At 36.1% G+C, this 25,811-nt stretch overlaps 2 protein-coding genes across 11 annotated transcripts in view; both read right to left on the reverse strand.

The window, feature by feature from the left end:
• Positions 1-19,114, reverse strand: part of nf1a (neurofibromin 1a) — a 56,714-nt gene extending 37,600 nt beyond the window's left edge. For 8 of the 10 annotated variants that reach the window (XR_006252673.1, XR_006252674.1, XM_043259064.1 and 5 more), the window contains exons 1-26: positions 12,059-12,112; positions 10,372-10,562; positions 9,792-9,898; positions 9,482-9,549; positions 9,305-9,380; positions 9,039-9,196; positions 8,689-8,862; positions 8,473-8,601; positions 8,221-8,295; positions 7,856-7,987; positions 7,636-7,764; positions 7,087-7,200; positions 6,776-6,855; positions 6,571-6,694; positions 6,233-6,479; positions 4,821-4,894; positions 4,427-4,510; positions 4,006-4,350; positions 2,658-2,797; positions 2,402-2,524; positions 2,194-2,277; positions 1,968-2,084; positions 1,704-1,885; positions 1,413-1,624; positions 750-911; positions 552-655 (exon numbers count right to left, since the gene is read on the reverse strand). Coding sequence is in view for 8 of the 10 variants with exons in the window: in XM_043259064.1 (XP_043114999.1) it covers positions 552-655; positions 750-911; positions 1,413-1,624; positions 1,704-1,885; positions 1,968-2,084; positions 2,194-2,277; positions 2,402-2,524; positions 2,658-2,797; positions 4,006-4,350; positions 4,427-4,510; positions 4,821-4,894; positions 6,233-6,479; positions 6,571-6,694; positions 6,776-6,855; positions 7,087-7,200; positions 7,636-7,764; positions 7,856-7,987; positions 8,221-8,295; positions 8,473-8,601; positions 8,689-8,862; positions 9,039-9,196; positions 9,305-9,380; positions 9,482-9,549; positions 9,792-9,898; positions 10,372-10,529 (3,398 nt within the window). In the remaining 2 variants the exon portion in view is untranslated. Of the gene's footprint in view, positions 1-551; positions 656-749; positions 912-1,412; positions 1,625-1,703; positions 1,886-1,967; positions 2,085-2,193; positions 2,278-2,401; positions 2,525-2,657; positions 2,798-4,005; positions 4,351-4,426; positions 4,511-4,820; positions 4,895-6,232; positions 6,480-6,570; positions 6,695-6,775; positions 6,856-7,086; positions 7,201-7,635; positions 7,765-7,855; positions 7,988-8,220; positions 8,296-8,472; positions 8,602-8,688; positions 8,863-9,038; positions 9,197-9,304; positions 9,381-9,481; positions 9,550-9,791; positions 9,899-10,371; positions 10,563-12,058; positions 12,128-12,619; positions 12,677-12,709; positions 12,805-18,830 lie in introns of those variants that run through there. The other 2 variants (XM_043259070.1, XM_043259069.1) reach the window with 2 other exon arrangements.
• A 1,988-nt stretch (positions 19,115-21,102) lies between these two features.
• Positions 21,103-24,406, reverse strand: LOC122358464 (galectin-9-like). Its single transcript, XM_043258268.1, has 7 exons — positions 24,266-24,406; positions 23,758-23,846; positions 23,442-23,646; positions 23,107-23,226; positions 22,927-23,015; positions 21,971-22,127; positions 21,103-21,612 (listed from the first exon to the last, which is right to left on the reverse strand). Exons 1-7 carry the CDS (start codon positions 24,299-24,301, stop codon positions 21,466-21,468), a joined length of 843 nt encoding a protein of 280 aa, XP_043114203.1. The 5' UTR covers positions 24,302-24,406; the 3' UTR covers positions 21,103-21,465.
• Positions 24,407-25,811: the final 1,405 nt, after the last annotated feature.

Genomic DNA, 25,811 nt, shown 5'->3' on the forward strand with positions numbered 1-25,811 from the left:
TGAAATGTAGACCTTTAAAGGAGACTTCTTATATCAGTATCAGTCTCTGCTGTACCCAAAATGTGACGACACAAAAAAAAATCTCATAGATAATTATATCTTTTTAAAAATGCCTAATTTGAGTGGAAGCAGAAATACGCTGTTTTCATGCACGTACCTCAGATATTCTGACAAAAAAACAACAGTTTAGTTTTGAAATCAACCATATTAGTTTTAACTTCTCATATGTGGTTTTTAGAGTGCACAAGTGCGAAATATGCACACAGAAAAAGCGTCTGTCACATGGCATGTGTAATAAACTCTTTTTTTTAACTGTCAAATACACACTAGTTCACTAAAACAGTCTGCTGCGTCTGTGAAGTTAAACAGCTTGGAAAGAAATCGCATGTTTATATTAGATCTGTGCGGCAGCAGTGTGATATACAGTAAATAAATCAATAAAGCACTGCTTTTTCTTCTCCTCCGAGACTCTAAATAGCATTCTATGCTGAAGTAAAAGCTAGACTGAACTAAACATCATTAACAATATGAGTTTAAGAAGGTAAACATGCCTGGTAGGGTCTACTTCGAAACTGATTTGCTGCCACTCCGGTGTGGTAATAATTCCTCTCAACAGCGGCTCCAGAAGCTTCTGCAGATACGCAGCGCCGTACACCTGAAAAACCCACCGAAAATCCAGATTAAGGATTAGCTTCCCCGTCACTGAATTAAAAATTAAAAAAGCTACGACCGAGACCGTTTCACATTACCTTAAAGCAAAAGGTCATAATCTTGCTGGCCAAGCTGTTTCCTCTGAAGAGGGTCTGCATAGAGTCGGCCAGCTCCACCTCTTTTGAGAACATGTTCCACAGCAGCTGATACAGCAGATGGCGAGAGTCGAACAGTGTCACCAACACCCTGGCCAACTCATCCTGAAAACCATCAGAACATTGAGCACAACAACACTCTAATGGCCAACAATACACCCAATGCATCATTCGCTGAACAAAAGAGTTAAACAGATAGCGTCTTATAAAGAATGCTGGGAACAACACTGGACGCAACTGATGGGTCTACTCATGGTCCACAGAATAAAGCAAGTCATACAGTTCTGGAACAAAATGAGGTTATTTAAATGATGACAAAATCTTATTAACATGTGATTTTTCATGAGCTGTTGCGACTAAAAACGTGACATCAGCTACAGTTAATCACAATAATGCATATACTATAACACATAATTATATGCAAATATTTTATACGTATGCACACAGACATTATTTCATAAAGACATAGTAATGAGATGCGATAAACCTTTAGACGTGCCCCTAGCAAAACAAGACACCTAAAATAAAACTCCAAATAGGTGTACAATATGGGACCTCTAAGTCTTCATATTTTACCGAAACTGTTAAGTTGTTAATATCTCTCACCCATTGAGAGCAGGGGACGACATTAGCCAGTGCCATGGCTATAGGCAGCTCGCCCTGGTCTCCCATCATGGTAACCAGCTCAACGAGTCTCTCAAAGCGATCTGCAAGCACAGTCTCTGCGAGCGTGTCGAACTCTGTCCCTTGCTGAAGGATCTTAGTGAGCACTTCCATGAACGTAGCTCGCGTCTGCAGGTCCTTATGGTACCCCAGACCTGTTCGAAGGCATCAGAATCACTGGCTTCAGTCAAAACAACTTAAGTAGGATCCACGCTAAATGTCAGCGTTTCTCACCGATGGAGTGCATGAGGCCGCTGTCGACGTTAGCATTGAGCAGGTTAGACATGGCCAGCACGGTACAGTGCCGCAGAGATGCCAGTCGTCTAGACATCCCACGTTTCCTCCCTGCAACCTGCTGGCCATCTTCCTCAACCTCGCTGCAGTCATTCAACAGGTTCATGAACAGCGTAAAGTATCTAAAAAGGAGGAAAAGAAGAGGTTGTGGACTAAAAATGGACCTTAAAAGACAAAACAAAAGAGTTGCATGAATGATCCTACTTGAGGAAGAGCTGAGACTTGGCCTCCATGAGCTCAACGCCGTCACCCTCCTCGGGCTGCAGGGGAAGACCAGCCAACAGAGACACTACTGCCTCCATACTCGCCTGGTCCAGATCCCTGCATGACACGTTCACAAACACATTAGAAAAAAAAAAACAAAGTGAAAGTTTTCAGGTTTTAGGCCACTACACAAATGATAAACGGCAGGAAACTACAAAGACAATACCGGGTCAGACATTTGATGTCATCATCTGCTGCTTGATTAGAGGTTCCCATCACCCAGTCTGTGAGGTACTCCACCATTTTATTTCTAAGAAAAAGCATCAAAGACAGTTATCTCATGACCTCTCAATATGTAAATATTACATTGTAATAGCATTACATAGTATTAATTTTTATAGCACTTATGATCAAATACATAGGTACATTTTTACCTGAATTTCATCTCTTGGCAGAAAGAGAGGTCATCCCTGCGTTCCATCATCACCTCCACTAGCTGGCACAGCTTAGTTTTGATCTGAATGGCATGGACAACATTCCCTAAAATACGCACATACCTAAGGGAGCATAAAGGAAAATTATTTAACGGAATACTTCTTATTGATGTTTTTCCTAAAATGGCACGCAAATACAATGTTAACGCTAACATTTTATTTTTTAAAGATCAAAGGACACATTAAATCACCTCACCTAACAAGGTTGAGCATCATGGTTTCAATGCTGGCTTGCCCGAGGTGCTCCGAGCTTCCTTCAGTGTGACTGTCAAGCAGGTTCTTCATGATGGCGATGGTCTGCTCTACAAACAGCGTGTTTGTGTCTGTAATGGGAACCTGATTAAAAAAAAAAAGAGCGATTAGAAAGTTTTAGAACAAAGATGCTGGCACAGAATGTGGCCGATGAGTTTGCAGAGCATGAGGTGATAATATGATATAAAATAAAAAATATTATCACATTTACAAAAGATTCCAGTGTTTAATGCATGTTAGATCATTCTAGATTAAACAGATCAACAAATGCTGTTGGCACAGTATTTAAAAGAATTGCATTGCCTGGATTGATCTGATAGTGTTGGCATTCTGACACCTAGTGTCCAAAACTATACAAAACAGCTATTTAGGGAAGTATGATTAAAAGTTGCCAGCATAGAATATTAAGCATAAAATCAATAAAATCTGTAGAAATAATTAATGATTTACAATTACAATTACAATTATTTTCTTTATGAAATTCCTGTTTTATTAATAATAAAACATTTCTTTGAGTGCAATATTAGCCAGTTCTTTAAGAGAATGACATTTATGTTTTGAATGTGTTATATATATATATATATATATATATATATATATATATATATATATATATATATATATATATATATATATATATATATATGTGTGTGTGTATATATATATATATATATATATATATATATATGTGTGTGTGTGTGTATATATATATATATATATATATATATATATGTGTGTGTGTGTATATATATATATATATATATATATATATATATATATATATATATATATATATATATATATATATATATATATATATATATATATATATATATATATATATATATATATATATATATATATATATATACATATATACACATATATACATATATATATATATATATATATATATATATATATATATATATATATATATATATATATATATATATATATATATATATATATATATATATATATATATATATATATATATATATATATATATATATATATATATATATATATATATATATATATACATATATATATATATATATATATATATATATATATATATATATATATATATATATATATATATATATATATATATATATATATATATATATACATATATATACATATATATACATATATATATATATATATATATATATATATATATATATATATATATATATATATATGAAACAAAAATATAAAGTACACTACTTCTAAGATGATATCTAATCCTACAACTGTATTCCACAATTATCATCTCTTACCGGACCCTGGGTCTCAAAAAACCGTCCGATGCTGTTGCGTAGCTTGGTGAAGAGCATGGGGTAAAGAGCTGGACTGAGCTCCAGTCCTACGAGGTCTTTGACGTTGGTTCGAATCTGCACGCCAACCTTTTCATGTGTACAGACCATGAGACCCAGCAAACGGTCCAGAAACCTGTTAAGAGACGTCTCGCTGTTCACCTCACAAGAGCCCATAGAGATCATGGAGCCCTTCCGTTCAGTTAAGGGGCCCATGGGAGGACTGTAGGTGCCTAGGCTAGGGGTGCTGCGCTGTTGGAGACAAACCCCTCCCAGGGCACACAAGAAACCAGTCATGTTGATCCACTCCTGAGGACAGAGGAAGAAAAAGTTTTAAGTGGGGGAAAAAGCTATATACCTGACTGACTAGAGCTCTTTTAACTACCTGCCCATCTTCCACTTTGTTTTTCGGGTGGTTGAGTATTTGTTTAGTAGCTTGCTCCCATTTTGCATATGTGTCTTCCCATGCCTAAGATTAAAAAAGGTCAAATTTGAGTCAACTAAAATGAAAAAATATAGAGAAGCTGCAACGGATCGATACGATTAGCAATTAATACCTGGGAAAAAACTGATTACATCTTAAATTAAGTTGACAATTTATTTATTTACTTTTTAACAGCATCAATGCTAGTTTTACGGCGATCTCTAATTTACACAAGGTATACAATTAACAAAGTTATAAGACATTTCAGATAAAAACACTAGAAAAAAATTCTAAAAATACATTCAGGGGATACATACATAAAAATAAACCCATGAATTGACAAAGAAAACCTTACCTCTACATTTCCAGCTGTAGGGTGTTTTATCCTCCTTAACAGTGCCATCACTCTCTTCTGAAGTGTGTTGCGGCCTGAAATGCACAAAAAGCAGATATGCACATATAGTTTACATATACTTTTATTTTAAAGGAAATGCGGGACACAGTTTTTTTGTTTTCAAGAATCCATGCCACTGAATCATAATGTTAATCAGAATTTATGATTATCACTATTAAAAATCATTCACATGGGCAAAACAATTACTAATGAACGAACTAAATGTATGCATAATCACAATATTAAATGCTATAAGTAAATCCTCAATAGTATTCATACATTATTTTCTTTAGTCAAATAGGTATTAACTGTTTCACAAAAATATTCCCAATAGTACTTATGGTCATAAATAAATGAACACATGAATCAAATTGTATATAAAAATTTTTTAGCTACATTAATATCGAAGAAATACAAAAATTTTATACGCACGGGGCTTGGCATTAACTCCCGAAAAACTTATTGTGGAGAAATCTAAACAAATTAACAACTGCACACAGAAGAAAAACTAAAATGTATGTTTATATTTTCTATTTTGTTTTATTTATAACATGCAGCCTAATTAAGCAACATGACTTGACTAAGAGAGGGAAGGTCCCTGAAAACCACGATTGCAAATAAATTTGACATTATACACAAGAGTTAAAATAAGTAGGTAATATACATTTTAGTTCAGTACTTGATTTTGAATTTATTGAAAGAATATACCGTCAACTGTTCTTGCGAATAAAAACTGTTCTAAACAAAGATCATAGCAGAACATGCATATGCAACAAAGAGCAACTGTGTATATGAATGATTGTAGCAGTCTTTCTCAGGCACTTTTAAATGTTTTTACACTGCCGACATATTTGCTGCATTAGCGCACGCCTATATTTGATCACATTGCGTCATTGTTTGGCATAATTTATTCGTTCTTTTCGATTATTCATCGGAAGAGCCTTTTTTTTTTGCTATTTTCAGCCCAAACAATTGCAGTTGCCAAATATGTGGTGCATTAAATAGTTGGCAAACTATTTTGTATCATAAAGTAGACCCAAGTCCATTTAAATGAGGCCACAAGCTTCAGGACAATGCATACAGGTAAAAGACTAAATGGAAGAGTAAATGGAAGAACAGTCAAGCAATGTGCACACGTCGCATAGCGGCTTATGCTGTGCAACGAAGCCTGCCGCGTTTGTCTCTATTGCACACATGTGCTATATGCGGCAACATTTTTAAATAGAGAGTGCATTTTAATTCTCGCATGACAAGTGCATATGCAAATGATGTCAATATAATTGACTATGGTCTATTTGATCATTGATGCAGAATCTACCAAGTCGGCATATGCCAGTCTAATCCTATGTCACAGACACTGTTGTACTACTAACCTGTAGCCATCATATTGCTGACAGAGGCGAGCTCCATAAAGGTGTTGTAGTTGGGCAGGACAGTGTGCACGGGCAGCTCATCCACACTGCAGCGGATGTCCGCCTCCTCACAGAGATGCCGGAAGCAGGACATGGCCACCAACACAGCCTCCGCGTCAGGACTCCACAGGAAGGTATAGAGACACACCTCCAGCTTGGTCTGAGCCTGTCTGCTGATGGGGATGAGACTGCCCTGTGTGGCACACTCCTGCAGAACAATGAGACATTGATGAGCGTATTTCCTCTAAATAAAGTCAATTTCAAGTTCATTTTTGTGTTGTTTGAGAATGTGTGTTTACCTTGTTCTTTAGGAGAAACTTGTTTCTACATATGAGAATCTCCCTGAGCCACTTCAGTATCTCTGTACTGTTGATCATCTGGTGTCCAATCAGCTTCTTGCAGTTCAGAAATAAGACCTGGGAGCTGAGAGAGAAGTAAGGAGAATATAGTCAAAAAAAAATTTCCACTCGCCCACTTCACATCAACCAATCTCTTTATACCCACCTGATGTCCCAGAAGGTCTCAATGGGTGCGTCAGGGTTCCACAGCTCAATAGTTTCTGGCTGGTGTAACACTAACAGTGCCTGGGTAAGAATACAAGAATGTAAATTGGATGACCAACCATAATGTGTGTGTGTAATGTACATATAAACCCACACAGATGCATATACGCATTTAAAAACAATTACACATACATATATACACATACATATATACACATAAACATATACACAAACATATATACATATAAACATACAAACACACACATTATTTCAGTTAACAAAAAAACAAACAAGAGGTACAAACAATCTTACCTCCATGGCTTCCTGTGAAAGCTCAGGGCTGTGGTTGAGAGGAACCAACTGGACCAGACCTTTGATGAGCTCAGCTGTGCTGTTCTGGATCTCTTGACCTGGTTTCCCTGGGTTCTGATGGAAAGAGAGTGCAACTAGTGGAGTCAAATCTGATCACAATCATCCTTAAACTACAAGTCTACTGCTGAGCTTAGATATTTACAACAGACCATTTTAGGTCAAATCATGTCAAGGAAAAACTGAGAAAAAGAATCAGCCTTTTTCAGGCAAAAAAAAGGGGAAAAGAAATGAATAACTCCACATGTAAATCCTAATCTGGATAATCCAGGATTTGAACCAATCAGAAAACACAAACACTGTTGGATTAGAGCATTTTATGAGAATTAAAGGAGCAAAAACGTCAATGGAGTAATTGGACAGAAAAACAACATGAAAATACTTTACCAGCCTAATATGCAGAGACAACTCTAACTTTAATACAAAAGGTAACTCATTAATTTAACATAAGCTAAATGACTACTTCATATTTATTTTCAGACAGACACTCACGTGCAGCATTAGTTTGGGGTCAGCGTGAATGAGTTTGACCAGGGCCAGCAGCAGAGAACGCGAGTCAAGGTCAGTGGACTTCTCCTTGAACTTTAAACTAGTCGTCATTTTCTCTTTGAATGTCAGACTCTGCAAAAAATAAAAGATACTGTAACAACAAAAAACAAAGACCAACGCTTCGCTACATTTCATAAACTGCTTAATTGATTGTGTGTCTTACTGATGTCATCCTCAGAGGTGGATGGGCGCCGAGACTCTGAACCACTCTGCCCAAAGTGTCTGCAAACATGGTGCGCAGTTCTCCGGAGTAGCAGTAGATGGCGTCAATCTTTGGCCACCAGTCCAGGTGTGACTAAGAACAACAAATGTGAAACATTACACAATAAACTTCAAAATTAGTGCACTCTTACAGCGTCACAAAAAAAGAGAGCCACAGCCAGTGGTCAAAAAATGCATTTTATCACGATCAATCCTCAATACTCAATTTGCATGCAATTAATATAAAATGAAAAATTATAAGCATTTGATTTAATATTAAAATATTGTTTTGAATTATGTAAACGTCCTTTTAGAGATCACCCTTACATTGGTGATAATTTTGTGCAGGGAGTTGACCAGGACGAAATGGAAGGTAGGAGGAGAAGTCGAGGCCAGGCATACCTAGAAAATAAATCATTTTATAAAAAAAGAACAACTCTGCACAGATATTACAACATGTTGGTTATGGCAATCATTTTAAGTTAGCTGATAATAATAATAATATTAAATATCTTGTTAGTGATGGTTTATTATTTGCTATAATGTCCTTGAAAATGCTGATTCAATAACAAAGCTTACCTTAAAATGCTGGTTGTTACGAGGATTGATGCGATAACATGACACAAAGCAGTCTATCATCAAATCCACATCGGCGCTCTGGCAGCCGGCACCCCTTGAGAATGGCTTAGTAGGGTTAAACAGAAGACCCTGGGGGACAAAAGAGAGCAAAGCTGCAGACAGCAACCTTCAGACATGCATTGCCGTACTTTACTCAAAAAAAACGGTCCTCTTCACCTTAAGGTCCATAACGATGGACTGAACTAGGAGAAAGATGACAGAATTATCCTCCCAGTTGATGTAGGTGCAGGCTTTGCAAAGTTTGACGCATGCGACGGCCGCACTCTCGGTCAGCTGCCTGCTGCCGCTGTGCTGAGCCAGAGCCTTCCGTAAACTGTCCACAAATGACTTCTGTTGGAAGACAACAAAATAGCTTGATTTTCAACCATCAGCGTGCAGAAAAAGAAAATTATGCATGTTACTAGTCTCAATGCTACATACATTTTGCACAAATGACTTTATGCACAACAGGAAAAGTAAATAAAAGGTGAAGAAATAGAAGGCCAATTTACTGCGTGACCTCTGACCTTGTTAGCTTTCTCCTCCCCCCCTACTTCTTTGGTGATGCTCTGAGTGATCTCTGGACAGAGGATGAGGAGGATGATCTGTAGTGGCCACACAGCAGCCTTTCTCTTTGCACTTTCTGCAAAACTGTCCACCAGGTCGAACAGTTTTTCTGCACAGTCTGTATACACAGAAGCAAGCACACAGTCTAATTATAACACATCTATTACACTTCAATAAACAGTCTAGTAAACAAGTCAGTTTAGATATGAATTGTTGTCTCACTCACCGGCCATGTCAGCCTGGGGTCTCTGATAGAGCATAGTGAACTCATCAGGGTAGTGTTCAACCCAGTTCCAGAAAGCCTGACACAAACATATCAAATATATTTACTCCTACGACTCCTCATAAGATGAGAATTATTAAAGCTAGAAAAAGTCTGTTGTATTATTTAAAAAGCACGTACCTTTTCCAAACTGCTGATTACTGCAAGCTGAGCCGGCTTTTTTAAAGATTTGAATTTGAGTACTGTTTCTAAAGGGAACGTGCGGGAAGTTACCAAGCAATTCCACACCATATTAAATTACATAGTGTTTTCATAATTTATTTATTTGCATTAATTTGTGGATTAATACTTGCGCTGTATAATATTTTGCAGCTTTAGTCTACCCATAAAATTAATCCTCAACGATGAAATTTTTAATAATGAGGGAATAAAAAATTTAAGAAAAAAAAAAAAAAAAAAAAAAAAAAAAAAAAAAAAGAGCATGCTTTACCTTGTAGGAGTCTCTTTAACTTGGAGCAGTCTACGCTGATATACTGGATGAGCTCAATGTCGTGGACATCCACTGTGTCCTCTGTACAAACTGTGAGCTCTTGCAACCTATGAGTAGGCATTACATTAAAAGTTAATAACTTGCCTTTAAAAGCACAGTTCACACCAAGAACGATAACTATAAAAATAACAATATTAGCGTCCATGCCAGCAAACTATATTGTCTGTTTATTCTAAGCGAACATGCATGCCACTTTAAACTCTAGAGCTCGGATTCTGATTGGCCATGAATGTTTGTATGGTTCATAATTTAAAAAAAATCTATATTGTTTCCCTGTTCCTTTACTGTTATAGTTGCGGTGTGGGCTCTGCTATTCTTTAATATTGAGAACGATTTTGGTGTGAACGGGCCTTAACTGCTCCAGCCCAGCATTTACGCAAATTACAAACACTTATAGTTGGCTTACAGTGTTTAAATAATCTGTTTCTATTAGTTACTATGGGGTATTTGGGGGGCTGATTCACACAATGGTCCTAGAACAAAGCCCAGTGGAACCCCCCCAGTATGTTAAGAGAGGTACCTGGTGGAGATACGACTGAAGACAGCATTGAAGTTGTTGCAGCTGAGAGAGAAGAGCACGGCCGAGGCAGAACTGCGCAGCTGAGCAGCGTGCTGCTGGCCCTCACGGTACGAGTGCAGGAAGTGACAGATTTCAGGCAGCAACTGTTTTACCAACATAGCCTCATCCAACCTCAGGCAGTCCTTGGGTTGCTGATGATGCACAGGAATAAACAGTATACTTTATTACTATTATCCCTTTTTCTTTTTACCGTGTGCAATACCAAACTGTACTTTAGTTTAATAACATCTAGTTTGTTGCAAGCTGAAAACCAGACTAAAAGTACAGCGGGTAGAAAGCGCTTCACAATCAGCAGCATGCAGGAAGGGGAGAAAAGAGCAGAAATGAAATCCAATGACAAATGGAACAAACACATTAGTGGATCAATGTACAACACACATACTGGGTCCAGCTAAAAGCCTGAAATGTGTAACAAATGAACAAATGGTAGAGGGGACGTTTTATACTACAGGGCAAAAATTCACGACTGCCAAAACTAGTTAATGAATAAAGTGTTTAGTCGTCGTGAAGGTCTTCAAATTTCAGTGAACAAATTAAATCCCGAACAGCATGGAAGAAAACTGCACGTATACCTCTTCATCTCAATTGCATCAAAGGAAATGACATAAAAAGAATTTTACAAAAACAAAACAGGACAGTGAACAGCTGTGTAGCATCTGGACAAGGGAAAATTAATAATCTATACAGGAAAATCCAGACGATCTCAAGACGAGGAAACACCTGCAAATGTAATAATCTCCTGACAGGGCCGGTTCGGAGCACTCTGTCTGGGAGTAAAAGCTAAAGATTTAATTGTTTTACCAGGGCTCTGTATCCGAGACTTCACGGGTTCATGAGCAATCAAAAAAACACTTCTGGACAATCTCTTTTTGAGATCAGGAAATATCTCTGTCATTCAAACTCATGTTACAATCATGTTAAATCCAAAAAATATTATTTTTGTGACATTTTCAGCATCATTACTCCAGTTTTCAGTGTCACATGAATCCTTCATAAAATCAATATGCTGCTTTCTCAAGAAACATTAGAAACCCTGTATAAACGATGGTCCTTCAATTAATACAAACTTCAATAAAACAAAACGTACTTAAAATAGAAAAAAAATATCTAACATTAACAATTCTGTTAATGTGACTTTTGAATTTCCACTCATCCCAAATCTTTGGAAGGTAGTGTACAGCTAGTTTCTATCATACCATAGCATAGTTTATTCTGTTTGTTTGATAGTTGAGATTCCAAGGTGTTGAGTCATTTTCTATAACCACGTTGCTATGAAGCAGTTCCAGTTTCACCACATTCAGTTTATTTCTACAGCCAAGCATGGTAAATGAAACTAACACAGCCAAGATCACATCAGAAAACAATTGCTAAAAAAAAACAGTTCGAACCATTTAGATTTCTTCTAAAAGTTACTTTCAATATATAAAAAACTATAATACAATACACGCTATCTTTTACATCAGGGTGTGGACAGGCAATAATTAAACAATTGTGATTGTAAAGCAATTTCGCATTGCATTCAGCAACAAAGGTGAAACCACAGAAAGGAAGAAAAGCAGGACGCAAGACAGTCAAAACAAGCAACAGGTCGGACAAAGTTCACTGTGAGATAGGATGATCTGCTCACCCCTGCCAGACACTTCTCCAGTGTGTCCAGGATAATCAGCTGGGAGAGGTAGAGGTTTTTAAAAGAGTTCTCTCAGGCAGTTTAAATAATTAAACATTTATCTGCCATCTTGATATAAGATCCTCACAGCAGATGAACAAAACATACAGATTTGTGACATTAGCAAGATTAGAAGACAATTCCATTCTTTATTGTGCTCTGTAACTTTGGTGATTTCAATTGGGAGCAGAGCTTGACAGGATCATGTTCCTGCAAAGGACATAAAAGAGAGCAGGACAACACTAGGGAACCATTTAGTAAAAGCACTGTAGGCCAAATACCAAACATTTTTTTGCCATATACAGTGCCCTCCAGGCACCCTGGTTAAAATGTGCTTTACTTATTTTTACAGTTTTGTTCTAAATAACGAATTTAAATAATTAAACATTTATCTGCCATCTTGGATATAAGGCAGTTCTTCTCCTATAATGTTTCACAAGATTAGAGAACACAGAAAGAGAGATGACTAGAATTGTGGACTCCTCTCCTCTGCAAACTTGGATGTTGTAGAAAAGGACTTACCATGTTGTTTACATTTTTGAGTATGTTTTGGTCAGATCTTGCTGAAAGACCCAGTGATGACCCATCTTCAGCTTTCGGGCAGAGGATTTTGCAAATTTGTATTTGGAGATGTTGATCAAGCATTCTTTATTGTGCTCTGTACTCACTTTGGTGTGGGTGCTCTGCTGTCCTGTTTTAATTGGGAGCTGTGAGTGAAAGACAGGGAAAGAGAGGGATGGAGAGAAAATGCTATCATTTGAGATCTTTAACAGTGAGCTGAAATCACCTTACTCTGCAAAATAAACTTGCGGAGGCTTGTTTACTACTTAAATCTTTCTAGAGAGCAGGACAATAAAAGTTATGACACTAGGGATACACCAAAATGAAAATTCTTGGAAAAAAGGAAGTGATAAATTGCTAATTAAATGTTCCTAGATATTCAGATCACTGTAGGCCAAATACCAAACATTTTTTTGCCATTTTTTTCCACCATTGAATAAATTAAATAGATAAAATGTGCTTTTCTGCAATTTTTTATTTTAAGTCTAGCTTTTGGAAAGGTAAAAAAATAAATTAAATAGACAAAATGTGCTATTAAAAGGAAAAAAACTTTTAAAATATTTACTTAAGACTATATTTTGTTTAATATATTTATAACTAGACCAACAAACCAAAATGTAACTTAAAATAAAAGTTAGGTTGAGATCCCTTTCTTGAACCAGGCATGTATTTTTTTTTTACTTTATAACTAAATGCAACCTTGCTGAGCAGAAGAGATTTTTTTGAAAAGAACAATTATAATAAATTAATAGAGCTATTGTAATTATTTTTATTATCGGTATTATGGTCTTATTTTATTTTAAAAATGCATGAAAATGTTACCTAGCAGCTGACGAGTAAAACTGTTTTAATGCAGATTTGAAACCCTATGAGTTCATACACTTCTGTTTGAATAAGCTACACAACTCGTGAGCGTATTAGAAAACGTAACGGTCTGCAGTTTATTTACTAATTTTGCAAATTCGGTCATTAACCAGGAACTCATTCTAATGTGGTGATTTGCTGCTCAAGAAACATTTCTTCTTAAATAACATTGTGCCAATTAGTACTTTTTGCGAAAAACTTGGGATACCGTAAATTGAAAGTTTGAAAGAACAGCATTTCTTTGAAATACAAATCTCTGTAACATTATAAAGGTCTTTATAACTACTTTCCTTGCGTCCTACTCACTACTTTCAATGAACGCTCAATGTGTTCTTGCTAAATCAAGGAATTCATTTTACTAAAATGTACACTAACGCCCCTAAACTTTTGAATGGTGGTGTATTTTTGTTTTCAAAAAAACATTATTTTAAAGTAAACAGTAATTATAAAAATTATAGTTTACGCAAACAATAGTCATTAAAAAGTAGCCCAAAGCACAAAAATAACCATTAGATTTACAGTCGTATCAAAGGAAGTTGAGATACAGAACTCTAGGGTCTGGTTAACAGGTGTGACCGTTGGGTTCCTGCGGCCTAGCTTTCAAAGCCAGTGTTATAGCTTTATTGAGAGCACTGGGTAGAGAGCAGCTTGTAAGACGTGGGACGCACAGACTGTGGAGCGAGGGAGCGAGGGGTCGAGCGGTCTTAAATTTGACACACCCACCCCTGAGAGAACATCCAAGCACTTAAGGCACCAACCCACCCATCCTGGATCTAAACGCTCAAACTTTAGGTGTTAAAACAAAGCGCCTCCAGCTCTCCAGACTTCCTCCCTGCGCTGCACACCTGCAGGCCAGCACATCTGCTCTTGTTCTCTCCAACACACACGAGCAGTTAAAGGCTGTGCAGCGGGAGTGTTGAAAGCACACATGGCCTGGCCGTCTTAATGAAGCGTATGTGGAGTGAGGGGGTGGAGGCCTCTTAAGCGTTCCCTGATGAGGAATCGGTCTTCAGTGTTTCCGAGTACTATGGCTCCTCTCTGGATCAAAGGAACTTTAACTTCAAGAAGTTGTACAGCTTGCGAACAACTCGTGAACGCCAACAAACCGTTCTAATATATTGAGCGGTGATGCTCATTTGCCAAAATAGTTTTAAGTCAGTCTTTGTAACGGATCCCAATCCTTTCCTCCCCACTTCACACCATTTTAATCTCTCCTGTACGTTCTATTCGATTAAAAGTTAAGAAAAAAAGCAAACCAAAATTTGAAATTTAAAACGGTTGAGGTCACTTAAAAAAATCATATTATTTAATACTTCTACTAAGTGTGGGTGTATTAAGGATCATATGACACTGAAGACTGAAGTAATAATATCGAAAATTCAGCTTTGCCATCACAGGAATAAATTTGGCTAATCTTAAAATATTTTAAAATAGAAAACTGTTGTTTTAAATTGTACACATTCTAGTAAATTTGCAATTTTTGTTTTGTTGTTTTTCTACATTTATACAAATATTTTAGATTTTTACCTTGCACACATTATTGCAGAACTATTAAATATCAAGCAATTTTCAATATGGAGGCGAGTCAGTTTAGATTTTTATTTTTTAGATGAGCAATTTCCTAGTTGTGTTTATTTAACAATATTATATTTTGACTGTATTTGTATTAAACAAATGCAGCTTTGGTATTAATAAACACTTGAAGTGATAAGGCAAATTAAATCAAGCCATTAAAATTGACATTGTTAACTGATTTAGTTAGAACTGGATGGACCAATCTGAGAACTTATTTTGATAATTATTAGAATTAACAATTATATTCACAATTTTGCTTCAATTTTAAAACAAAAACAAATACAATCAAACAAAGTCCAAGAACAAATCACCAAAAATAGCTAAGAATAGCCGTACACTTAGCATCACTCAAAAAAAAAAAGTGTCAAATCAGCCTAATAAAGATTACAGCTTTTTTTTAAATCTGTTATTTCTACAAATCTTAGCTCATAATCTGCTTCAACTAAGTAAGTAGACCTATATTTGTGGTGCAAGGCGGCCAAGTCACTACCGGTTGCACGGCTGAAGTGTCCTGACAATCGCACTGGCCAGTAGGTCGGCATGTCGGAAATACTCTGAGAAACCCTGAGGTTCCACTCCTTCTTTCCGGCCAACTACTGTGTGGCCCTAAGAGAAAAGCGCGTGGCTGGAAATGAAAGTCTCAAGACCGGAGAAGAAACCGGCGCACACACTGTCTGCACACTCATAAAACACACGCACTCTCACAGAACACATAGCCCAGCCCTGTTGATATCCATTTTAATGCAGGATGCCGATGGACAGTGAGCACTTTGTTTCCCAGGAATGGTTTAAAATTCCAGAAAGGTCAGGGACCAATCGCTTCCCTTATGTGCACTTTGGCAGAACCGGCCATACTCATGTGTTCTATGGAGACAATTTAACATATTGTCATGTAAATCAAAGATTACAGTTTAATTAAACTTTCACGGGCGCCCACTCAAGAAAAATTTGACTTTCAACCCATTACATCAGTTGAAAGGGGTCTTTCCAAAACTTCACTTGGAAAGAAAAATCACTTAGCCTTTTTCCTAGATATTGCCATTGCTATAATATAAATTAAATCTAACGCTTAAAGGTTAGATCCCCTAAAAATCTAGTGTTGTTGTATAAACCTGTATGTCTTTATTTTTTTATATATTATAATACATTGTAATCCAAACAAAACCGGGCCCTAGTCATAGAGTTTTGGGATGATATGGAGGCGAGTTAATTATGACAGAATTTTTATGCTATCCTTTTAAGTTTCTCGTGACGAACTACCTAAACACTAACAAAGTTCATCTTAAGTTCAAAAAACATCCCAATAACTTCTCTTATAAAGGGATCTCATGTGGAAACTAAATTTATGGCATTCGGCTTTTAACATTGTGTCATCTTTTCTAAAATCTTTTTAGCATTTTATATTTATTTATTTACTGAAGTCTACTGGGGTGGGTTCTAAATTTGCACAATTGCTTTTTGTTTTATATTACGGTTATAAAAGCAGAAAATTAAAAAAAAGAAAGAAAATCATCCGAATAAAAACAACAGCAATTTTTATACACGCAAAAAGCTCTTTAAAATCTCTTAAGCTGGCATCTATGTAAAATGCAATGTATCATCAACCTCTCATTCCTGACTCAGAACTCTCCCCAGAGAGAGGACAGATTAGTTTTCCATGACCGTGCAATGGCATCTGTGAGGTCATTGTTTCAAGGTGCTCTCTGCATTCATACAGCTGCTGACAAGGCAATAACCACCCCTGAGAACTTGCCTATTGCAAGCAAGAAAAGCCACACATCACTGGCGATCGGCGCAAACAATCAATCCTAGTGTTATACGGTGGTTTCCATTCAGGAATTCTCCAACTTGTGATCTGCTTGTAATTGCACTTGTGACGAACAGCTGTCATTCAAGTCGTGGGAACATAAAGAGCAATACAAGTGCAAGTAGTGTCACTTGTCAATGTATTATGCTTTCACCGGACAAGCGCCTTAAGCTCTCTGATCTAAAAAGCACTAAACCGGCTTAGCGATAAAACAGCCTAAACTCCTTTTCACACTTTCATTAAACTGTTATGAGCCCCTAATCTGCAGCACAAGAAGCCAAACCCTTGGAAAAACCTCTATAATTCAGACTGACAAGCATACCTTGGTATACTCTTTAAAACAGTAGCCCACTTAGAGAACTAATACACTTTAAAGGATATATAGCTAACTTAATGTTTTTTGGAAACTTAACTGCATGTCATTTGCAACCAAATGAAAACGTAATTCATTTTAAATGTATATGAATGCCATTAGTAACTTAAAGACGGCTTTCAAGGAGAACTTAGATTTAACTTAGTAATTTCAAAATTACATGCATTGCCTTTGGTTTAAGTGTACTTAAGTGTAATTTCAACTGAATCTTGTAGGCCTATATCATGCTTAAATATTTGTAATTACACAGTCTAATGATATAGCTGCGCATAATTAGTTTATATATATATATATATATATATATATATATATATATATATATATATATATACACGAAACCACAATTATCAACAAAATATAGTATTTTACAGATGTTTTAGTATGTCCAAAAAAAAAATAAAAATAAAATAAAATAATAAAAAAATAAATAATAAATCAAAACACAGTATACTTCCTTGGCCAGAACAATTTTTTTCAAAAACTAATTCAATTGTACTTTAAAGTATTCCACATTATTTCAAGGTGCACTTTTTGTACACAAGTGTGTCAAGAACCATCAAGATTCCATTAAAATTATTTCATTTCACATCATTAATATTGTATTACGTATACAGTTTTTAAAAAATATACTTTTAAGACTTAAAGTACACTGCAAGTGCACATTAAACACAACAAAGCACACTTCTTTTTCACAAGGGCAGGATCAAAACACAATTGCTTCGGTCCAAGCGATGCGTGCATATTAAAAAGCTTCATAAATTAGTAAGGCCTGTTATTAATAGTGCACAAGTACGTTTAGTTTACTTTCAACGGTCTATAATTTGTTCTAATAGTAAACTGAACTGAATATGACGGTGTGCATCATTATACTGACATCCTTTCAAACTGCTATCAATCTATTCAGGTGTCACTTTTCGATTTGTAAACAAATACTTCACGCACCCTTAAGACTATAAGAAACAGCATCTACATACAATAATAAAATTCGTTAAAAACTACAGACCGAAGTCTTATTAAACAAAAACTAAAGACCCGTGACAGGCGCCTGTCAGAAGCCTTCGCTGTCATTCCCTCTTAAAGCTCAAAAGACGCCTTGTTTTGCATTCAAAGCCGTCGTAAACTTTCCAAAAACGCACAGCGTTAATAAACAGACATGGTTATTTTGTTGAAATCTTTTAAACACGGTCGCATGCACAGGACTGTAGGTGCCTGTAAGGCTGCTCCAGCTATGCAATTTCATCTCTCTGTATGTCAACAAGCACGGAGGGAGTCTGATTCCTTTTGTTTATATTTAGCCAGTGCGCGCGAGCGACTCGGCTGAACATTCATCAAATCAATCACGACCCCGCTGCCCAATATTTGGCTTTTGCTGCCAAATGCAACACATCAGGCCTGAATCAAGACATGCACGTATTGCATTTGGCCAGTGCAAAGCCCAAAACCACCAGCCTCGCATCTTCCACATAAACAACGCGTACGCGTGCATGTGCATCGTCTGCATACTCGCATTTTGGCCTTGAAATGTCAAATGCCCACACCGATGTTTTCTTTACCTGTTCGTCGAATCGATTAATGATGGCCTGGACCCATTCCACGGGCTTGTGCGCCGCCATGCTCAGGCGGATGCGCGCGCCGCTATGTCTCCTATCAATCACTTTTGCGATCCCGATTCCTGCTCTCGATTCGCCCCGGATGCGCCAAATACCCCCTAAACTGCTCCGCAAAATAATCAAGGAGGAGAACAGAGGAGGAGGTGGAGGGAGGAGGGGGGTTTGGTTTAGTTTTTCACTTCAAGCATACTCCACCACGCCGCCATGACACACCACCGGAAGTTTGAATCCTCCTCTCTCTCTCTGGCTTCAGCCTGAGTGCTGCGCATGCGCAGAGATGCTGTTGAAGAACGGTTCCATTATTACAAGAATAGCTGATAATGTGTTTATGCGGTCTCTATCTAGCTAGCTATCTGTCTGTCCGTCTATATATAATCTGAGTTGGTGTTTCTGAACTTACTATTCACTGGATAATAAACAAATCAGTTTTAAAAAGTTTATTATCTGTGATATTCAGTAGGTACAATTTTGATTTGACCATTATTTATTCAGGTCAGTCTGAATTAAACATATAACTGCAAACTGTAAAAAAAAAAAAAAAAAAAGAAAAGAATGATAATTTTTTTTATATGATAAAACAGAGCTTCTTTCTATTCTTTTTTTTTAAAAATTACAATAAGTTTTGACATTTAAACATTTCATACACGTAAATACAGTAAGCAACAAATTAAATTCATTTTCAGGAATCAGAGTACTTTTTTCAAAATTGACAAACCTCATTATCTAATTTTTGTCACTCCATAATTCAAAAATGCTTAGATCTGACCAAAAAAAACCACTATATTGTTTATTATTTGGGGAGGATTAATTGTAATTGAAATCTATTGACACAAATAAATAAAATCCTAGGAAAGAAATACTTAACTTTTGGATTGTGTTTTGGATGTTTTTTTCCACTATTTAAAAAAAAAAAAACTTTTTCAAAAACCAAAAAGCCAAACCTGACAGATGCATTTTCCAGCTTGCACGTGTTAACTGAAGTCAGAAATAATGATCTTAAATAGGCCAAAAATGTAATGAAAGACGGCGGGTGGCGTTCATGAAAAAGTAAACCAGACTTCTACTGCCACCTTGAGATCAATCTAAACACCCTCAACAGAAAGCTTTATTATTGCTAGCATATTTATGATAACTAGGGCGTATCTTGCCCGTTTGATATGTTCATACCTTTGACAGTAAACATTTGAAATGGTCAACCTTTCATTAAAGTTGTCCTAAAACCAAAACAATAGGCGACTCGTTGTCATAGGACACCTCTGATTAACTTTTTTGATCCACTTCAAATGCTAATTAGGAGTTCAAGCCGGAAGTCAAAGGCCGAGCTCACGTTCTTAACTGAGTAGTGCCATCTACGGTTTTGGGGGGTAATTTGCTTTTATTACACACAAAAAGTCATACATTGGCCCGGTTTTATAGACAGGGCTCAGCCCAAGCCAGGACTAGGCCACAGTTCAAGTAGTTAACACATTTAAGCGATTTTTATAAACATGCGTTTGCATCGTGAGATAAAACAAAGGTACTGACATGTTTTAAGATCAGTCAGTGCAAGTCTCTTTCAGTTGAAACAGCTCAGACATGCGTTTTATTCTGGGATGCTTAAGCCTCGTCTGTGAATCTGTCTGTAAGCATTTTAAAAACGTTAATCTTGTATTTTATAATTGTACACTATGCAGTTAATTGTTTAATTGTATTACGCAAGTTATTTCCTTTTGAAATGTCAAATTTCAACACTTCAACAAGGTGATAAGCATTGGCTTGGAGGGCAATGCCAGGGCCTTCAAAGACGTTGTGGCACCCGAAAGACAGATAGCTTGCGAGCAACTGTGAATTCATAGAGTCATGCAAACGTGTTTAGTGGTTATTTCAATGATTTATTTAATTGCATAGAAGTTGATATTATCATTACGCAATTTAACAGCCGAGCAACAATTTTTGTTTTAACTCAACAATGTAGAGAGAGAAAGATATTGTAAATGATTGTAAATGATGCTAACATGCTTAACAGCGCTAAAAATGTAAAAAGTGATTAAAGCGGTTCATGTTATTCCGTGATAAACAGCTCTATGATTCTGGAAGGTATAGGCCTGTGTGTGTCCAGTTGTACACACTGCATAAAGGCATACAGCATTCCACACAATGCAGTTAATTTTGGCAAATGTTGTAGGTTCTCTGGGTATCTTATGCATACAGACAATTTGTATACAGTACAAATGTGCTTCATCTACCCTGGTTATTCACAGGTGTTTTATTTCCATTTTGAATAATGCATGGTATTGCAATTGTAAAAATCACTTACAGCATCTTCAATTTTACAACAAAGGTCCCACTGATGCTCTCATGGTAATGCAGCTAAGCAATTCTCTGATACCACCTTTATTCAAATATAGATATTCAGCAGGGTATTCAGCAAAAGTATTAGGTATGTAATTAGAAACTTAAATGTGTATCCTATCCCCAGAAGAAGCTATTCAACCAATTTAATTTATTAGACCCATGAACAGAGAATTTAGCTTTTTAAGCAGATTACACTTATTTTTGAAAGCATTAAATATGCACTTCCTTTAAACGTGGATCCTTGTTAGACATACACAAAAATCAGCTGCAGCTGTCCATAAACTTCAAAGATGTCAATGTCGTCCAGCTTAGTAAAGCGATGCTTGTAAGTCTGTACTTCTTGACCATTCACAAACACGTCGTAATGGTTTTTGTTACAGGAGATTTTGACCTGAATCACACAAAAGTGACGGTAAGATCTGGTGTTTGTACTCATATTACAAATAAAACTCCTACTTTCAGCTCTTAAAAGGACCGTTCACACATTTTTGAAACATAAATGAAGATTTTTATTGTTAATTTATTTATTTTTTGTCCATTCAGCCCTACTGGCTTCTTCTGTGTTCTAAAGATGATCAAAAGTCTCATAGGTTTAGAGCAGCAAAAGAGAGAGAATTTTTTTTTTCTTTTTTTTTTTTGAAGTTCGTTTAATTGAATTTGATCTAACATAAAATAATGCAAAAATCTATTACTGTCATACACTGTACAATAGAAAAGCAGGAACTATAATTATATGCGCATATGCCTACCTGAAAGAGTTCATCTTTTACAAAAGGCACGCCTCCAGATTTTTCTTCTGTCCCCCAACTTCCATTCTCATAGGTATTGCAGACAACCTTATTCTCATCAAAAAGGGATAGGTAGTGAAATGCAATCCCATACCTGTGACGTAGATTAAACTCGACGCTAATGAAGAATGAAACAGAAGAGAGGATATGTTATCACAAACAGAATCTGTATGTTTGTACACTGGTGGCTACCATTTTGAAATTATTAAGATTAAAAAAAAGTATTTTATGCTCTTTTGGTCACCAAGACTGCATTTATTTATGTATCAGATACAGTAAAACGTTAATATTGCAAGTGGCTTTGGTTTAAAGCATCTTATAAGTGATTAAATGTAAATGTAATTCTAATTATTTCATACTTTTGACAGCCAGTGTATGTGTGAACATTTGATGTAAAAGTGTCTATTATGTAAAACAAAAGTCAACACCAAAAAATTGGGTTTCACCTGTCCCTCGTGGATCATCACAACAACGAGTTAGCAAATAATAATCAGACAGTCTACTTATACTCTAATGAAAGTTAGTTGACATGTAGGTTCAAAGTTACTGTCTGTTACTGTTATTGTCATCAGAATGTCCATCAAAATAAAGTGTTACCAAAAATTGGTCTTTGGTCTTCTATTTGCTCGCCATCAGAGGGCATCTTAGCATTATATCACACCAAACAAACTGTTACACATCACCCTGGACTACATTTTTCATGTTCCATTAACTGATTGGACTCACCTGCAGCCAGTCGCACACACACACACACACACACACACACACACACACACACTACATAACACCCACTCAGACCCTTTCCGTATAGCTGAGTTGTTTGTTTATTCCTTATTCAGTAATAGCAACTTTACAAAGACTTCTGATCCGCTCGCCTCACGTCACATTTACTCTTGTGTGTAAGGTTTGTATCCAACCTTTTAGACTCCTTAGTAGGAAATCCATAAATGAAAATGTCTTTGCCAGGCTGTAGTCCACCAGTGATCATGGTTTTGTACGGGACCACCTGTTTACAGTAAAAGGATTTTATAAAGTTGTGTAATATGCTTAATTACGATACAGCATGCTTAATAGTAGTAGTGTATTTTTGTTTTTACCGCAGGATACTGGTAGCCGATGAACTCCAGCTCCACCATTCCGTCCACAAATATAGTGTACACACCATTGAAAGGAATACGATGTTTATAGTCCATTAAGTATTTCCCATTTGCAGTTATCTATGAGAGCCAACAAGCAACATGGTTAAAAAAATCACAAGGATTTCATTTGGCTGTCATAAGTGGACCTGAAGTTAACTGCTTTGAATGGGATTTACGCCTTAAAACTATATATTTATGTAGTTATAAGATATATATTTATCTGTTTTTAAAAACCAATCTAAATAAATGAAGGGCTGTAAAGTTAAACATCCGTTTACAATGAGTATGTATACCTTGTATGCCTCCTTGGTGACAAGAATCTGAAGAATGAATGGCTGGCCTCTGATGAAGGGACAGTTCGATTTTTCTTCTTTGCCCCAGCTACAGTTCTGGTAGGTGTTGTACACTATATGCTCAATTTCCTCCTCATAGCGTGGGTTTATGTGCAGAGCATTATCAGCCTCAGAATTAGAACCATACTTAAGGTTCACATGAAAACTGTTAAACATAGAACAGAAAATGTATACACAACTAGTGCTGCCTCTCCTTCAAAAACATAGAGATTCATTTTGTCTTTAGGATTAACATAAACAAAAAAAAATTACTGACCGGTTAGCATCCACCAAAACCCGTCCAATTATGATAACACTCTTCCCTTCCTGCAAGCCTCCTAGGAGTGGGCCAGTGAAGGGGGTTTTCTGTGTTGGGTATGTGCATACAGTCAACATATTTATGCATTTCTGTTTTAAAGATTAATGATAAAAATAAAAAAATAACCGGCAGAAAAAAAGGCTCTTTTATTACATTTTTTTTTCAAGATATCTCTATGTGAAACATTTATCAAAATATTTTAGCTGTTAATTTAAATACAGACATATGTATACAGTGCCTTGCGGAAGTATTCATACCCCTTATGCCTTATGTTAAACTACTTACTTTTTACTACACACTCTATAATAATAAAGCACAAAAAAACTTTATAAAAACTGAAATTGAATTATTAATTGTGTAAGTATTCATATCCTTTTCTAGGGCACGGAAAGCTCAACTCAGCAATAGCCTAGTCGAAAGCGTTCAGAATGTCTATATACCTATAAAATATAAAAATATCACTTACCGGACGAAGAAAAGGCTGTTGCTGACAAACTGCCATTCTGCTACTTCTTACTTTTGTGTAGTCTCAAATTCAAGATCTGGAGAACCAAGGATGTTTTAGTGATGCTGAGTAGCCTATATATATATATATAGCTGTGATATACAACTTCCCCATAAATTCTTAGCAGGTTTTACATATGTTTCTGAAACAATAGACCTACCTAGAAATTACCTGGATTACTGTCTGCCATAAAGTTAAAATGCAAACAAGGATAAAGGCAGATAGTAATAGTCCAGAGACCAATTAAGTAGGCTACATGTATATGAAAATGTATTCAAATGACATTGATGTAACAGTAATAATGAAGACCGCGGTGACTGATAGTTACGGCTAAGGAGAAATATGAAAGCCACAGCATTAAGGGATACAGAGGAATAGTTGTGTTGATGGATAGGCCTGCCTAAAAACTGCCTGCCAAACAATTTAAATGCAAACCAGGGTAAATGCAGTTAACATTAGTATTTAGACGAAATATAGAAAAGTTAAAATATAGAAATGTTTTTCACAATTGCTAAAACACTAAACCCCATTCTCTGAATTGCCTAAACAAGTTTGGTGGAAGACATGCTGTCCTGTCATGGCTGCATCCTACATACCAAAGTTTTTTTTATGAGAAAATGAGTGACATTAAGAAAATGCATTTTAGCAAATAACACACAAATCATGAAACTATTCACAAGTGTCTCACAACTATAAACATAATCTCACAACAGCCTACTTATTTGTGGATAATCCAGGTCCAGGTCAAAATCAGATAGTTTTGTCAAAAATACGTTCATGTTCAAAAACATCTCTTTTATCAGACACGGGCTACTTTCCTGTCTAGAGAACACTAGCTAGATCAATTCAAAACACTGTTACAAAAATGCTTTTGCCAGTCACTGTGCGTATGACATAGAGGGGTTCAGATACAGATACTTGAAGAAACATTTACGAAACTTTCGTAAAGAAAAGTTCTGTCATCTGAAGTACTGCTGCTGTATATATTGTATGTGTAAGTATTGAAACCTTGTAGATGAGCCTGTAGGTCAACTTCCCTCATGCATGCAGAAGAACATGGTCAACTAGTGCTTCATATTTCAGCAGGAACAAATGACCTTTGACCTCATGCCCTTCAGTTTTATTTTTCTCTCCTCTCTCTTTGTCTCCCACTTAAAATGATTAATTTTACAAAAGACATCACTTTTGCTTTTTTCATATCATCAGATTCTGACCTGTGTGTCAACAGTTTTGCTACTGAATGTTCACGCATGGATACATGTGTGCTGTTTGAGTTCATTTTTGACACTTGAGTTGATTATGTTTGTCTTTTCTTAATTAGAACGTGGTTAAACCTGTGCAAAATGAGTTTTGAAGAAAACATTAAACAAATTGGAATGTGTGCAAACAGATGAAATGTGTTAAAGTTTTGAGAAATGTGTCTGTTTCAAGAACTGTATAATCCATATAAAATATTGAAAATATAAAAAATTGGCATTGTATGTGTACATAATTAAAAAAAAACAGT

The sequence above is a fragment of the Puntigrus tetrazona genome, chromosome 15 (genome assembly GCF_018831695.1).
Source record: "Puntigrus tetrazona isolate hp1 chromosome 15, ASM1883169v1, whole genome shotgun sequence".
NCBI lineage: Eukaryota > Metazoa > Chordata > Actinopteri > Cypriniformes > Cyprinidae > Puntigrus > Puntigrus tetrazona.